Source organism: Nipponia nippon, unplaced genomic scaffold (genome assembly GCF_047370975.1).
Source record: "Nipponia nippon isolate SJK-2023a ecotype South Korea unplaced genomic scaffold, ASM4737097v1 scaffold_25, whole genome shotgun sequence".
Lineage (NCBI taxonomy): Eukaryota > Metazoa > Chordata > Aves > Pelecaniformes > Threskiornithidae > Nipponia > Nipponia nippon.
This window is the reverse complement of record NW_028262342.1, coordinates 5,935,674-5,950,831: the sequence shown is the minus strand read 5'-3', so window position 1 is coordinate 5,950,831 and position 15,158 is coordinate 5,935,674. Positions and strand designations below refer to the sequence as shown.

The window sequence follows — 15,158 nt, the reverse complement described above, 5'->3', positions numbered from 1 at the left end:
AACCCACAGGACGCGAGCGTGGGGCACGTGGACTTCACCCGGGGCTGGCACACACACCTGAGCCTTCCTCAGACAGCTTCTCCTCCTCCTCACTGCCTCTCACCGCATCACCCCTGCCTGCGCTGCCCAGAACCGGGGCTGAGCATCCCTCGCAGGGCCACGCCACATCCCTGGGCGGGAGGATGCAAACCCCCCCTGGGAAAGGGGGAGAGCGGCTCTCGGGGCCACCCCAAAAGACGGGCTCTCCCCTGGTGCCCACCCATACCCAGCCCCTTTTCCCCCCCCCCCAGCTCAGCGCCAGCCGCGCCTGGGCATGGCGAGGGGAGGAGACGGGGCGGATTGGCACGCTGGGTCCCATTCCCAGGATGGACAAAGGGGATCTGCCAGCGCGTGGGCACCCCCACCTCCGGCAGAGCCGGCCTGGCCTTTAAAATAGGAGGACTGAGGGAAAAAAAAGACCAAAACAACCCCCCCTCCATGCATGTTTGCCTCCCAGCATCCGTGCCAGGCTATTAATACCCGGCACTCCCTGTTCCGGCTGCGGGGTGGGGGGGTTTAAATGGGACCGGAGGGAAACAGCCCCGCAGGGTGGGAGGAAGGGAGAGGAGCCCCCTCTTCACCCGGCGGCACCGGGGGGGACGTGGGGCCAGGATGGGGTGTCTCTTCCCCCAGGGCAATGCGGGAGCAGGGCACGGTGGCCACAGGTCGGGCAAGCCGGACCCTGCCAGCGGGGTGGCCATGCCAGCGTGGTGGCCATGCCAGCCGGGACAAGCGGGGGCGAGGCAGAGGAAATCCCCAAAGGGCCCTGAAGGCAGCGGGACGGGTGCCAGGAGGGAGTGAAAGGCAGTGCTGATAGACACGGGGGCAGCCTGCCAGGGGACATGCCAGCTCCCAGTGCCCCCAGTGCCACCCGCTGGAAGGAGCAGAGTGGGAGGGGGGCGAGCGCAGAGGAGAGCCCTCTTTGAGGACATCCTGCCCCAAAGCTCTCCATCCCGCTCCCGGGAGGAGCGGAGCCAGCGTTGACCCCACGGGCAGGCACCCACCCACCCCGGCACCCTGCAGAGGAGGACGGGGCTCGGGGTGCGATGCCGGGGGGCTGCAGGGAGCGGCCCAGGGCGGGGGAAGTCCTTTTAAGTGCAGCCCCGCCGCAGGATTGCTCCCTCATTACAGAGCAATTACAGACTAATTATATGATGGTAACACCCAAACCCCGATCAGGAAATGGGACTGCCAGATAGTGCACGCGTGCACAGGCGCACACACACACGCACGCTCACCCCATGAAACCTCAGGAGCTCTCTGGAGCGGAGACAGGACACGTCAGAGGGAGGCATCTGGCTTGAGAGAGGACCCCGGCTCAAATCCCCACTATGCTGGCTCTGTGCCTCAGTTTCCCCACTTGTGGCTGGGCATGCCCTGCTCCAAAAGCATGGACCGCGGCTCTGCCTCGGCGAGGAGCATCCCCATCACACCAGCCCCATCTCGCCGCCCTCCCCTGGCCTCACGCCGGCAGCAGGATGCTGCCGCCAAGCCCCAGTCCCACCGGGCTGGGAGCTGCGGTCTGTGCCACCCCACTGACCATGAGCACCTTCCCGGGAGCCAGAGCAGCCCTGAGAGTCCGCTCCCAGCGGGGCCAGGACTACGGTGGCACCCAGATTGGGGCCACCCTGCCACCCCAGGGACAGGGCAGCCCTGCTCTCGGCCACCCCAAACCCGCTGGGAGCATCTGCCCAGGATGGCTCCTAACAGCAGGTGAACTTTAACCGCATAAATAACATTCCTGTTGGCCCGCCGCCGGCACAGCCCTTATCTGCGGAGGGCTAGCGCAGGCCTGTCCACAGCCCGGAGAGGCCACCGGCCGTATCGCCATGCCCAAGGACGCTGGGGAAGGGGACAACTCGCCGGGAGCATGCGGGGCCAGCGGTCACAGGCAGGAGCTGGACCCACCCCACTGGCACCCCACGCTCTGCCATGTCCCCCCGCAGCACCACGAGCCCGTCCCGGGCTGCCCACTGCCCGGGACCCTCGGGGACGGGGGGGACGTTTTGCCATGGGAGCCTCCTGCAACAGCAGCAGGGGACAAGGTCACGCCAATAACAGATTGCAGCTAGCAGGGAAGAGATGCGGGGAGGACGGGGACAGGATGCGAAGAAGCAGCGCTGGTGGCTGGTGAAGGGCCTGGCATCTCCGGGCACACAGGGAGAGATGGGAAACGAGCTCTTTCCTCCCCTCTGGGAACTCATCACCACGATTACAACTGAGTGTTGGAGCCCAGAGGCCCTGCAGTTTGCACATAGCTCTCAAAACCCTCATCTCCCTGACAAGCAGGCGAGCAGCCGGCAGCCAGAGCCGGAGCTCCGGGTGGCCCCCGCGAAAGGTCACTGCATTTGCACATTCACAAAACATGCATTTTTGAAAAAAAAAAAAAGAGGGAAAAAAAAAAAAATCCCGTGCTCACACAGCAGATCAGGCGAACGTGCTGCGGGAAGATCAGCACGGCGGAGGAGCCGGCGAACAGCAGCCCACCCTGCCCCAGGCCGGGGTCCCCCAGCCCCCAGCACCCCAGACTTGGCAGGCTGGCACCATGCAATTGGCCTTAAAATAATCAGACCCAGGCGAAACCAGCAGATTTATATCTCCTGATTTGCTTTCGCTTTCCGGGCCCTGAGGATGCAATCGCATTTTCAAATTCTCTGGAAGAATAAAGGCTAGAAAATTAGTTTCATGGCATCAAGCAGATGGCCGGGGCTTTGGGGGACCTCCCGCCCCCCGAGCATCCCCCTGCAAGGAGGGGCAGAGCTGAGCCCCCCGCCAGGGCTGCAGGGCCCTGGGGTGCAGGTCCCGGCCATGGGACCCCCGCAGCCAGCCTGGCCCTGAGGATGGCTGCGGAGGGGGACACGGGGTCAAGTGACAGTGACTCCAGGGGCCGGGGATGGGGGTGAAAAGGGAGAGCGGGAGCCTGGAGCGGGAGCTGAGCCACCTCCGGCCGCGCTCGCGGCGGGTCGGGGATGCTAAAGCCGCATGAGCTGCTCTCTCCAGCACGGCTGGAAACAGGCAGCGTTGTCTCACTGCCCCACGCACCCTGGCCTCATCCTGCACCCATCCGCCGGGTCCCAAGGAGCACACAACACCCACGCCACCAAATCACCTGAGGGTTTTACATGGCTGGAAGTGAATCCCTGCAGAGCCAGGGGGGATTCACCTCCCACAACCACAGCGAGGGGCAGAGATCGCGGTGAAGGAGGGGAGCCTGGGCTGAGCCCCCGGCACAAGCAACCTGCAGCCGGGCTCGCCCTCGCCAGCCCCCCCTGCGCCGGCAGAGCCCTTTGAACCCTGCCGGCCCTGGGCTGTAATCAGCCCTCGCCTGCGGGATCACAGGCACCGCACCACCCACCCGCCGGCTGCGGCTCAGCACCCGCCACGGAGGCGCCGGGACCTCCCACCCCAGCTGGGTCCCTCCAAACCCTCCCGGGTGCCCGGCGCAGAGCGGGAGGCTGCTGGGGGCAATGCCAGTGGGATGGAGTTTTTAAGTTTCTCCCCCCCAGCCTGGGATGGTGTGCCCAGCGCTGGCTCTGCCACAGGCACACACACCCCATCCTCACCCGGCGCCGAGCACGGTCCCCCCGGGGGCCCAGCACCCCAGGAAGGGTGCTGAGCCCGGCACCCACTGCATCGCCCAGGTGTGCAGCAGTTCCGCCGCTCGGGCGCCTGGCCGGTGCCCCGGGAAATGGTGAGCACGGGGCTCGCTGTGCCGGCTGGTGCAGAACCGGCCGAGCAGGGCTGGGAGGCGGCCGGTGCCGCCAGCACTGCCAGACTGGTCTTGGCTGTTCTGCCGGGTGCCAGCCACAGACGGGAGCCCGACCCACGGCACATCATCCCCCGGGTCTCTGGGGCAGGAGTGGCAGTCCCGCCCCAGCTGCACTCGGAGAGACAGCTCCCACTCAGCCCAGCCCCAGCTGAGCCCAGTGATGCCGGTGCCGGTGCCCCCACCGTGCGGTAGAGGCAGTCAGCAGCCATACGCCTATTGCCAACGTGGTGCTGGGATGGCCCTTACCTGGCTGCCAGCAGCCGGTGCGAGGCTCCAGGCCCCGGCAGCACCGAGCTGCCTGTGCTGCCTGCACTGCCGAAGCGGCCGCGCTGCTGCTGCCGGCGGTTACGTAAGGAAGCCTCGGAGACGAGTGCTGGCTCCAAGTCCCCGGTGACTGCAGGCAGGCGGAGAGGAACAACAGCCTCTCGCTGCTCGGCAGGCACGCGCGGCCCCGCCGGTGGCGGCAGCGGGAGGAAGATGGGTGCCGGAGCGGTGCGTGGTGGGAGGACGCGGGAGGATGCTCTCTGCTCGGTCACCGGGCGAGCCGCGGGGCCAAGCCCCAGTCCTCAACCCCAGTCCTCAACCCCAGTCCCCGAGGGGCCAGGGACACTGCGAGGAGGGGGAGGGATGGCACCTGGCGAGGGGAGACGGTGGCAGTGGAGGGGGCCGCCCGAGCCCCGCGTTGGCCGGATCCTGCCTCCCTGCTCTGAGAACAAAGGGCTGCACTGCGAAGGCTCTGGTGGCCACTTAATCATCATCGGGACGCGGGGGCTCGGAGCAGCGGAGCTGCCACCCGCGTCCCGCAGAGCAAGGATGGGAACAGCTCTGCTTTAAACGGTCAGAGGAGCATCAAGCGGCTCTTTTGAGACCTGGCGTGGTGGGGACGCGGGGTGGGGGAAGAAAACCCCGAGCTGCCCCGGTCTGCCAGGCTGGAGCAGTGGGGCAGGCAGGGAGATGGGCCAGCGGGACATGGCGCAGGGGCATCACCGACATGGCACAGGGGGACCACAAACACAGCACAAGGGGATCACCGACACGGCACAAGGGGATCACCAACACAGTGCAGGGGGATCACCAGCACGGCACAAGGGGATCACCAACACAGCGCAGGGCGTTTGTGACAGGATGCCAGGCGCACACAAAAGCCATCTCATTATCCCCTAATTAGTGCCTTGCCAGCTCCTGCAATTAACACCCATGCAAGCGGCTGTTGTTGAGGTAAACAGAGGGTTAGAAGCACCCTAGAGAGACAGGGGGCCCTGGCAGGGTGCAGACCACCCATGGTCGCACACTGAGGAGCAGGTGGCCCCGGTGCTGAGCCCGGGAGGGTCCGACCCACCTTCCCGAGCCCCTCGGCTGCTCCGGGGGAGCCTGTCAGGGCCGGGCAGGGTGCGATCGCCCTCGCTGCAAGGCTGCCCCGCACCTTGCAGAGAGCGGGACGGCAGCAGCGGGACCTTGCGAGGCTGGTGGCACTGCCCAGAGCATCCTGGGGAGCGGGACATGGCCCAGCACCCTGCGGCAGGGAGCACCCGTGCTCTGCAGGGAGACGAGAGGCTTTCTCCTGAGCTCGGCCCGTGACTTGGGAGCGGCCGGGGCTGGACTCCAGGCTGCGGGTCCTGCCGCGGAGGTGGCCCAGCCACACGCCCTCCTGCCCAGCACACGCTGGCAAGGCGTTTATTCATAAGTCCTCTCCTTCAGAAACATCAAAGGAAAGCAATCGCCCAGGTCTTAAATGGCCTTTCTCCAGCTGACCCAGAAACATGGATCAAGAGCTGTCTCATCCCTTAATTGAGAAGTTGGTGACTTTGAATCTTTATTAAAGAGCTTTGGTGAATTCACAGATTAAGGGCACAACCGGCCACTGGGATCATCCAACCTGATCCCCCGCATACCACGGCCGGAGCAGCCCTCGCCGGGCTCTCGCCGGGCTCTTTGCGCTGCTGCAGAGTAAAAACCAAAATAAAAACAGAACCGCGCTGGAAACCAGGAGGGCCCCAACCTGCCTGCACATAAACAACCCATTTCTAGGACTTTTTTTCCAGCTGCGGATGCTGGAAGGAGCGGGCAGTGCTGGGGGGGTGGGAGTGCACGTGCCCCCTCCCTCCCTCTCGCTGCAGGTCGCCTCTGCCTTCCCATCCGTCCCTCGTCCCATGCCGGGGGATGCTCTCCAGCAGTGCCATGAAATCAGGGGTGTTTGCGGAGAGGAGGGCTGGCGGGGCACAGGGCACCCCCCTCCCCGCGCCACGGTGCCGCCCGTGGGGCAGTGGGAAGGGGGCTGCGCGGAGCAGGGCTTCCCCGGGCGGGTGCGGAGCTGCCAGATCCCAGGGAAAAACGAGGCTAAAGAGGAGACGGCACATTCCTCAATGCACTATTTCTGCCTGCTGCGGATTATCGTGTTTCAAGCTAAGGAAAACAGAAGGGGGGGATGCTACTACAAATGCCTGACAGCGCGGAGCAGCTAAAGAGCTGCGCTTTCCCCTCCAGCAAGCAAAGGCAGGCAGGAGAAATCCCCAGCCCAGCTGATTCCCAGGGGCACAGATGGAGCAGAAAACAACCCAAGACCCTGCCCGGCTGCCGAGGGTTCAGGCAGCCCCGGCAGCCTCGAGGGGGATTAAGCCCCACGCTGCCCATCTGGGTTGGTGTTTGCACCCAACGCCAGGCCTGGCCGCAGAGCAGCAGCGCAGCAGCGTGCACGAGTGTGCACACACACGCACACACCCCCCCGTGGCATGGCGAGCCACGGCCGGCAGACACGGTGATGCTGGTGCATCTTCCCCGTGGTGGGGAGCTGGCATGGCTGCCGGCACCCTCGCAGCAGCCAGCACCCGGTGCAGTCGCTTCATCCCAGCAGCGCCAGGCACGGAGCTCATCCTCCTGCCTGCTCCTGCCCGTCCCTCCTCTCCCTCACCCCGCCAGCCCGGTGGCTGCTCCTGCTGGTTTCTATGGGAACTCCGCAGGAAAACATGGTTTCCAGCAAGGCCAGCGCCGGCCCCAGCAGCCCAAACCCAGGCGGCAAGCTGCCCCATCCCAGGGTCTGCCGGGGGGACCCCTGCGGCTGGCCTTGCCAGGAGGCAGGGACCCCTCACCACAGCCCCTCACCCCGAGGGGACAGCCAGGGACGTGGGCAGGGTGATGGGGTGCTCGGAGCCAGGATGGCACTGGTGGCCTGGTGCAGCGGGATGGGTGCCACGGCCCGCCAGGCTCCCCAGCGTGGGCTGGGGGTGCTGGGGCTGCTTCCCCCAGGCAGGCTCCAGCTGCGGCAGCCGGAGACCAGCCAGAGAGGACAGCTTTGCGCTCGCCATGTGATTTTTAGCAGACGCTCAAGAATTTTAATGCCTCGGCCACCCCCTCTCCGGGGGTCCTAATCCTGGCTCTGGCTCCCCGAGGGACTGGTTCTGGGTGGGCGACAGGGCCGGTTGTCCCTCAGCCATGGCTCCTGCCAGGCGCAGGAGGGAAGGAGGCTCCCTCGGGGCCGTGTGGGGAAGCCTCGTCCTCTCCCGGTGGAGTGAAGGGACAAGAGGGACCAGTGCAGATCGGAGCGGGACTGGAGTTCTCCTTCCCCGCGAGGAAACGCCAGCAGGGTTCAGGGGAAGGAATCAGAGTGGCTGCATGCACAGACACAGCCCAGCGTGTGTGCATGTGTGTGCACACGCATGTGCATGGCTGTGCACCACGGGATGAGCCATACTGGGAGTGATGGTGTGGGGAGCAGCGGCCCCAGCTCCTGCCCTGCGCTCAGTCCTGGGGATGCATGGCAGGATGCACAGCGGGATGCACAGAGGGATGCAGACGCTCTTGACGTGGAGAAGTGGGAGAAACCACCGGGTGCTGCTGATTCCCAGCTGCAGAGCAGCACGCAGCGCCGCAAACAGCCTCGGCTGCCTGGGAGGACGTCTCCCCCACCAAATGCCACCCTGGTCCCCTCTGGGCCCGTTCCCTGGCAGGTTTGCCTGCACCCCTGCGCACCCCGGGATGGCCACGCGCCCCCTCCCCGCTGCAGCTTCCCTCTCGCCTCCCCGCACGGAGGGATTACACAGCTGCTCCAGCAGCCATCTGGAGGGGGGAGCCGGCCCCCCGCACCCAAGGGACCGTGGCGCACGTCACGGGCGGGATGGCGGGGCCAGGCGGTATGGATCGAACCGTGCAGATGGGACTTGGCCCTCCCACGCCACAGCACAGCCCTCGTAGGATGGCAAAGACCCTGCAAAGAGGTGATGGAGGGGCTGGACCTCCCTCCGCAGAGGGGCACCGCGGCTGGAGCTGGGGTGCCCACCAAGTCCTGGGGCAGGATGGCCCAGAGCGGCCAGTCCAGCCCCTGCTGCTGGGGTTTAACAGACTCGTGGCGTATTTAACGTGCCCCATCATGTGATGAATCAGACCCTGTTCCCTCAGATCTAACAGCGGCGCAACAAAGCTGCGATTGACTGCTCAGGGTAGCGGCTGCGGCTCACGCGCCGTCTCCGGCACCGCCAGACACCTCGATGCAGGGGGGGCCAAGCAAGCACAGCATCTCGCAGGCGACGCATCCCCGAGGTGGTTCGCTCTTGCTCTCTGCCGAGGAGGGGGAGGCTGGCTCTCCGCTAACAAGCAGGCAGCGAGACGGGAGCCACGAAGCCCATGGAAGCGCTCAGATCCCTGGGAAGCGCCAGACGACATCTCGGGCTCCATCCATCACAGCCTGTCCTGGCTGCAACCTCAGCAGAGCGCCCAGCCACAGGGACCAGCAGGGCTGGGGGGTCTGGCCCACCAGAGCCCCTGGTCACGATCACGGGGGTTTGGGGGTGCTGAGCCAGGGCTCCAAAAGCCGGGTCTCTCCCTAAGCCCACCTGTGCGCAGAGTCGGGTCCAAAGCCGGGGGACCCCAGCCTGCAGCTGCGGGGTCCGGGGACGCGAGCCAGCACGTAGCACACAAACAGACGCGGGGACAGCTCAGGGGGTCCCCACGTCTCACCGAAAGCGTGGAGGGGGGGCGGGGGGGTGCAGGGGCAGCCTGGCCCCCGACTCCTCGGGCAGCCGGGAGGTGCTGGTCCCCGCAGCGCACCCTGCTCTGGCCATGGGGTGCTCTCAGGGCACCCCGGGGGGGCCGTGCCCCCCCCCGGCTGGAGCACAGGTCCCCCCCGGGAAACCCCCCCCTGCACGGCTCGCTCCCCTCCCGCCTGCCCCATGGCACACCTCCCCGATGGGGGGGATGCTCCGCCGCCCCCCGCAGCGCCCGGGAGGAGGAGGAGGAGGAGGAGGAAGGGAGCCGCGCCGGGGACACTCACCGTGCGGGGCGGGCAGCGGCCGGGGTCCCCCCGCTGCCTACGGGCGCAGCATCCTCCCGGCCAGCCCCAGCCGGAGCCGGAGCCGGAGCCGCAGCCCGAGCCGGAGCCGGAGCCGGAGCCGGAGCCGGAGCCGGAGCTGGGCATGCTCGGGGGCCGCCGAGCAGCACGTGATGCCGGGCTGGCACCGAGCACGGCGGGGGGGCCGCGGCTGCCGCCCCCGCCCCGCCGCCCCCCGCGCTGTCCCCCCCCGGCATCGCCCCGGGGAGCGGGGGGACCGCACCGCCCTCCCCCGGCATCACTCGGGGGGAGCCGCGGCCGGGCTGCGCCCCCCTGCAGCGCTTGGGGGGGGGGGGGGCTGGACCACACCGGCCCCCCCCCGCATCCCTGGGGGAGCAGCCGGGACCGTGCTGCCAGCCTGAAGCCCTTGGGGGGCTGCAGCCGCATCCCCCCGCATCCCAGCATCAGGGGGACAGCCCGGACCGCGCTCCCCCCGCATCCCGCATCCCCCCGGGCTGGGGAGCCCAGTTCTTCCCAGGCAGGCCCATGGGAGCCGCGGCAGCGGGTCAGGCAGCACCCCTGGGCTCTGCACCCCGGCAGGGAGAGGATGCAGCGCCCGGAGGACAGGCAGAAAAACAGCTCAACAGCCACAGCTTGTTCTCTGGAGCACAAGGGCCACCGCTCCATCCCTCGGGCTGTGCCAAGGGCCAGCGATGGCTCAGGCCGGGCTGGCAGGACCCTTCCCCAGCCCTGCTCAGGCCCCCAGCCCTGGCCCGGTGGCAGGGTGACTCCCGGTCTGCAGAGCCGGGTGCTCGCAGAGGCGCTGGGGAGCTGCAAACTCCAGCCCTACAGCAATGGCACCGTGCCCTGATCTATGGCACTGCCCTACTTCTGCCTGCCAGAGCTACCAGGCAACATGGCCGGGACCCTGCCTGCACCCAGCCCGCACGACCCCGCAGCGCACAGGGACCCTTCATCCTCTGCAGCCGAGCTGGCGTGGGGAGGGACACGGGCTCTCCAGGAAGGAAAAACCGGTGACTGCCTTTGATCCTGTAACCCCCCGTTAGCCACAGGCGTCAGGGGCTGGGGCGGGGGTTGGCTTTCACTGGATGCTTTGCATCCTGCATCGCTCCCTCCCTCCCCGCCAGTCCGCAGCAGAGGGACCCCCGCATCCCCAGGGTTACACGCTGTGCCCGCGGGTCGTTCTCTCTCCAGGGTCGCTGTCCCCAGCCATTCCCCTGCTCCGCAGGCAGTGGGGACCCGCTGGGGTGGCTCCACACTCCACTGCCCTCCTGCTGCCCAGGAGAGCCCTGGGAGCTGCAAAACAGCCCAGGAGGCCCCTGAGCAGCTGGGGAGCTGTGCTGCTCCCGGGCTGCCCCCAGCCTAGCCAGGCAGCCCTAAGCACCAGCCGCGCGTGCACCCCGGCCAGGCTGGGGCCGGTTGTTCCCTACCCCGTTGCACAGACAAGAGGTGCGTGGTGCTGCCACATCGGCTCCCAGCCGCATCTCAGCCCGAAGGCACAGACACAGTGGGGCCTTTTCTTCTGCAGGCAGAGAGCTGGAGGCAGGAGTGGGGTGGAAAAGAGCTCTTTTGCTAGCGGTGCTTCCCCGCGGTGCGGCAGAGGCAGGAGGGTGCCCAGCATCGCAGGGAGCCAGCAGGCGAGCGGGCCCCTTCTCCGCAGCTGGGCCCTGCACACGTGTGCAGCAACGTGCAGGGCATGCACCGCTGCGCCAGCCTCAATGCCACCTTGTGGGTGCTGTCGCAAAGGCAGGAGCCAGCGCGGGCCACGGCAGCCAGGGCTGGGGGGAGCAGCTCCCAGTCAGAGCCCCCCACCTCCAGCCCCGACCCTCTCCCTGCTCAGCCGTGGCGTTCCCGGCTGGCATGGTGCACAGGGAACCACGAGCACGGATAATATGTTGGGCACGCAGCAACAGCCGACTGCGGGGGAAGACAGTCCCTGCCATGCAGCAGCACTGCAGATGTGCTGCAGGCACGCAGCTCCAACCTGACCGGGAGGTTCACCACCGCAGCCCTCGCCCAGCAAGCCCCGCTCCCGGCGATGTTTGCGGGTGCACGACTCAAACATGGGGCTGACTCAAGGACACCTTGGTTCTGCTCAACAGATTAGACCGGATAATCCCGGCGCTTTGCTCCAGCCCTCAGCCCACCTTGGGATCTTTGCTCTCGCCGGGTTTATTGCCGTCTGAGCACACAGAGAAAACTGTGTGCGTGCCAGATAGGGACGGGCTCAAAGATCATGTCTGAAACACCCTCACCCAGCAGGACCTGGAGCCCCACGCGAGGCGAGGTGAGGCGGCGGCGGCAGCCTGCAGCTCAGCCTGTCTAGACACCAACATCACCCCGCCAGGGTCCCGGTTCCTGGACTGGAGGCAGGGAGGGGGCACGAGGCGATGGGAAACAAGCCGCTGGGATGAACCGAGGCTCTCGGAGCAACACCTTGGGCCAGATCCTCACCAAGTTACGCTCCTGCTGCATTCACCCCAGAGCGCACAGCCAGCTCTGCACTGCATGCCCCGGGAAGTGCCTGCCCCGGGGACCCTTTGCACCACTGAGCGTCCTCCCACAAGGGCTGGGTGCTGCAGGGCCCTGGAGAAAGTCCCTGCTGGGCTCCAGGGGACTTTTCCCGAGGGATGACGCAGGGCGGGGGGCTGGCTGGCTCACCCATGCCACCCCAGAGCTCCCAGAGCCTGCAGAAGAGACATTTGCATCTGAAATGGTAACTTGGCACAGGAGCTCCCTGGTGAGATTCGCCTGTCCCAGCAGCGCCGTTTGCAGGATCCAGATGCAGGATATAGCCCAGAGCTGAGTCTGGTCACTGCTAACAGGGATCACCACGGCCACGCAGGGACAGGTAGCTCCAGCCCGGCCTCGCTGTGCTGTGCTGGCACAGGCTTTAGCCCCCTGCTAAAGCTCGCCGTGCCCGAGTACGCAGGGCTCGCTCACCGCAGCATCCAAGCAGGCTCTGAGACATGGCCCCGCACATGTCTACCAAACCCAACATGCTGCTTTCTCCCTCGCCAGCGGCAGCTCTGGGTTTGTTCAGCTGCTGGGACCACGGGACCACCACAGCCACGTCCGCAGCAGTGTGGGATGAGCCACAGCGGGGCCGTGGGCACCCAGCCGCCCGCCCAAGCCCAACACTCACCAGCAGCACAGACCCCAGCCCCATCCTCTAGCAACTGCTGCGCTCCAAAGCCTCCCACACTGCATCTTTCCTGCCCTGGTCCTCCACGAGGCTGGAGGACAGCAGCTCACGCTGCACTCACAAGGATTTTGGTAGCAGCTGCCTCTGGGCAGAGACGAGCCCAGGGAGCAGCATCCTCCGAGGATGCAATGGCACTCGCGAGGAGGAGGCAGAAGCTTCTCCCCCCTGGTCCCTGCTCACTTACTTGATGAAGTAGAAGCCCCCGTGCAGTGTGGTGTCCACCTCCCAGCCTCGGGGCAGCCCTGGAAGGACAGGGCAGAAGCAGCGGTCACCCTCCCTCGCCCTGCGCGGCCCCTGCCCTCCCCACCAGTGCCCTGCTGCAGGCTGCGGTGTTGCACCAGAGCAGAGCGCTTGCCCGAAGGATCTGCTGCCGGATGGTCAGCAATGCCCAGTGTTGCACCGAGGCCCCACTTCACCAGGAGGCGACTGCAGAGGAGAGCACCCTCGCAGGAGGCAGCACTGGAGAAGGGCAGGAGCGCACGGGCAGGGAGCCGTGGGACGATCACGACGCTCGTGGGGTGCTGTGTCCTGCTGTGGTCGGCTCTCATACGCTCAAACCACATTTTTAAAGCAGCTTGGGTGCCCTCCCCATCAGTGACAGGTCTCAGACACCGCAGGGAGTCTCTCTGCGGAAGGGAACTCTTAAAAGCCCCCCGAGAACACCTTTCCAGCCAGAAACCCCATGCTCGAGAGATGCAGCATCGCCTCGTGCATCATTCAAAGTCCCCCGACCCTCCCCAGCTGCAAGGCAGCTCCTGCTCGCTCAGTTTTCAGGGTCTCCATTGCATTTCTGGAGGATTTCACTCCACGCCTCCAGGTGCTGGTCAGTGTCCGGGGAGGGCAGAGAGCAAACGCGGAGACCCAGGAGCCGACCCTTACCGGCGCAGGAGAAGTGCCCGCTCTGGATGGAGTAGCCTGTGCCGGGGTGCACCCAGCTCGTGGACTTGGTCTCATCGCTGCAAAAGACAAGGAGTGGGGCTGTCAGCACCCGTGGGGCCCGGGGAGCCCCTTCCCACCACCGGGGAAGGGTCCTTGCAGCACAGGTGACTTTTCTAGCCAAAGAAATGGAAGGACGGGACTTTAGGGAAAGAGGGGAACAGCATCCATCAGGCTGGGACAGCGGTGAGCCCCAAGGAGAGAAGTGGGGGGAAAGGAGAGATGACCGCGTGTGATAGGAAAGCAGCCGGACACAGAGGCTTGCAGCAGGGCGCACCTGCCAGACTAAGCCCCCCACCCCCCGTAGCCCCCTGCCATGCACCCAGCTCCCCCCACACCCCAGCTTGAACCCCATCCCCGCGGCGGCCCCCCACTCCGTGCGAGCTGCCAGGCAGGACCGTACTTGATGAAGAAGACGCGCCCGTCCCCGCAGACGCCGTAGGTCCACCTGCCCGGCAGGTCCAGCCAGTCGATGTCATCCGCCATGGGGGCGGCGGCGGGGGGCTCGGGCGCAGAGCAGCCCCGCGCTGCGAGCAGGGATGGCGCCCGGCTCGGGAAGTGCCAAACAACTCCCGCTCCCCCCAGGAGCAAACACTTGCTCAGCTCAGACCTTCCACCCCGACTCTGTTTGCTGCAAATAACCAAGGAGGGAGGGAAAAAAAAAAAATCCCAACCAAACCCATCAGCTTAACCCTCTCGGAGCCGGGCTGCCACCCCGCCTGCGAGACGGGGTTCAGAGGGCATCCTCCCAGCGCTGCGGCACGACTCTCCAAATGACTCTTCGGGGCTAGCCCGTCACAGCTTCCTCCGCTGCCTACTCAGTGTAATTACCGTCAATTAACTCGGGGTGAGTAATTATGGAGTTGTTACTTCCCTCTCCTGTTCATTTTAAACAATGTCAAATTCTTCTCCCCGTCTGATCTCGCAGCCAAGCCGAGGCAGTATGTAGGGCACCCTGATGATTATCTGCAGCGCTTTCCGAGCTGCCCAATGGGTATTTTCTCTCTGCTTGTTCTTAGCCGTCAATTAAATGTCTTTTAAGGGGAAAGGTGGGGTCTGGGAGGCACCTGGGCTGGGTGGCTGTGAAGGAGGCAATTGCCCTCGTGTCTCAGCGGCGCCTTCGCAAAGCTTCTCATGGCACAAGGAGAAAGATGCTGGTTCAGGAGAGGCCCAAGAGGTGGAAAGGAGGGAGCTGGTCCCCGAAGTGGGGAGGAAGGGGCTTGCCCTGCTGAGCTTCAGTGCAGTCCCCACATCAGAGCAGTTCTCTGTCATGATTTGGGGAAACCAGTTCACCCGAAGCCTCGGGGAGGCTCTTCCTATGGTTCTTTGAACCACTGGGTAGGGAAACACGTCTGGTTAGTCCCAGTGAGTCCGTCAGGAGAGCATCCGATGGGACCCCGGCGTAGCACGGAGCGATGCCATGGTCCTGGGCATCAGTTCACCCAGGGAAGCTCCATTTTGTGGGAGAAATGCTTGGCTGCAAACCATGGGCCAAGCTCATGTCCTGCCAGTGCCATGGACGTGGCCTGAGGAGCCCACAGGCGAGGACGTGCTCAGACCCCCACGCTTGCAGCCCCGGGGGGGCTCGGAGCACAGCTCCCCAGGGTTACGTTGTACGTTGGCTTTCTGAAAGATTGGGCTTTTTTGCCTGGGTTCGGACTGATGGGATAGCGTTACGCCGCGCCTGCCTGCCCCAGTCAGGTTACGGTCACGCCGGGGAGGCTGGGGAATTGCCACCCTTATCACGTTACCATCTGTGAACCCAGCTGCAGAGCTAAACATCAATCACCGCCCGATTAACGGCCACGGGAACTCCCGGGGCTTTGATGCTGCGATGCGCCCCGAGATTGGGGAGGTCAGGGCATGACCCCGAGGGAGGCAGCTCTGCTTCCCCTGCCCCGCTCGGCCTCCGCCGCCACGCAGGGGCT

General features: G+C 65.9%; 1 protein-coding gene across 4 annotated transcripts in view; it reads right to left on the bottom strand.

The window, feature by feature from the left end:
• Positions 1-13,951, bottom strand: part of PLEKHA6 (pleckstrin homology domain containing A6) — a 53,117-nt gene extending 39,166 nt beyond the window's left edge. Inside the window, exons 1-3 of one of the 4 annotated variants that reach the window (XM_087762294.1) lie at positions 13,634-13,951; positions 13,174-13,250; positions 12,479-12,536 (exon numbers count right to left, since the gene is read on the bottom strand). In XM_087762294.1, the coding sequence (XP_087618420.1) occupies positions 12,479-12,536; positions 13,174-13,250; positions 13,634-13,716 (218 nt within the window). In that variant the 5' untranslated portion in view covers positions 13,717-13,951. Of the gene's footprint in view, positions 1-9,071; positions 9,222-12,478; positions 12,537-13,173; positions 13,251-13,633 lie in introns of those variants that run through there. The other 3 variants (XM_087762295.1, XM_087762293.1, XM_087762296.1) reach the window with 3 other exon arrangements.
• Positions 13,952-15,158: the final 1,207 nt, after the last annotated feature.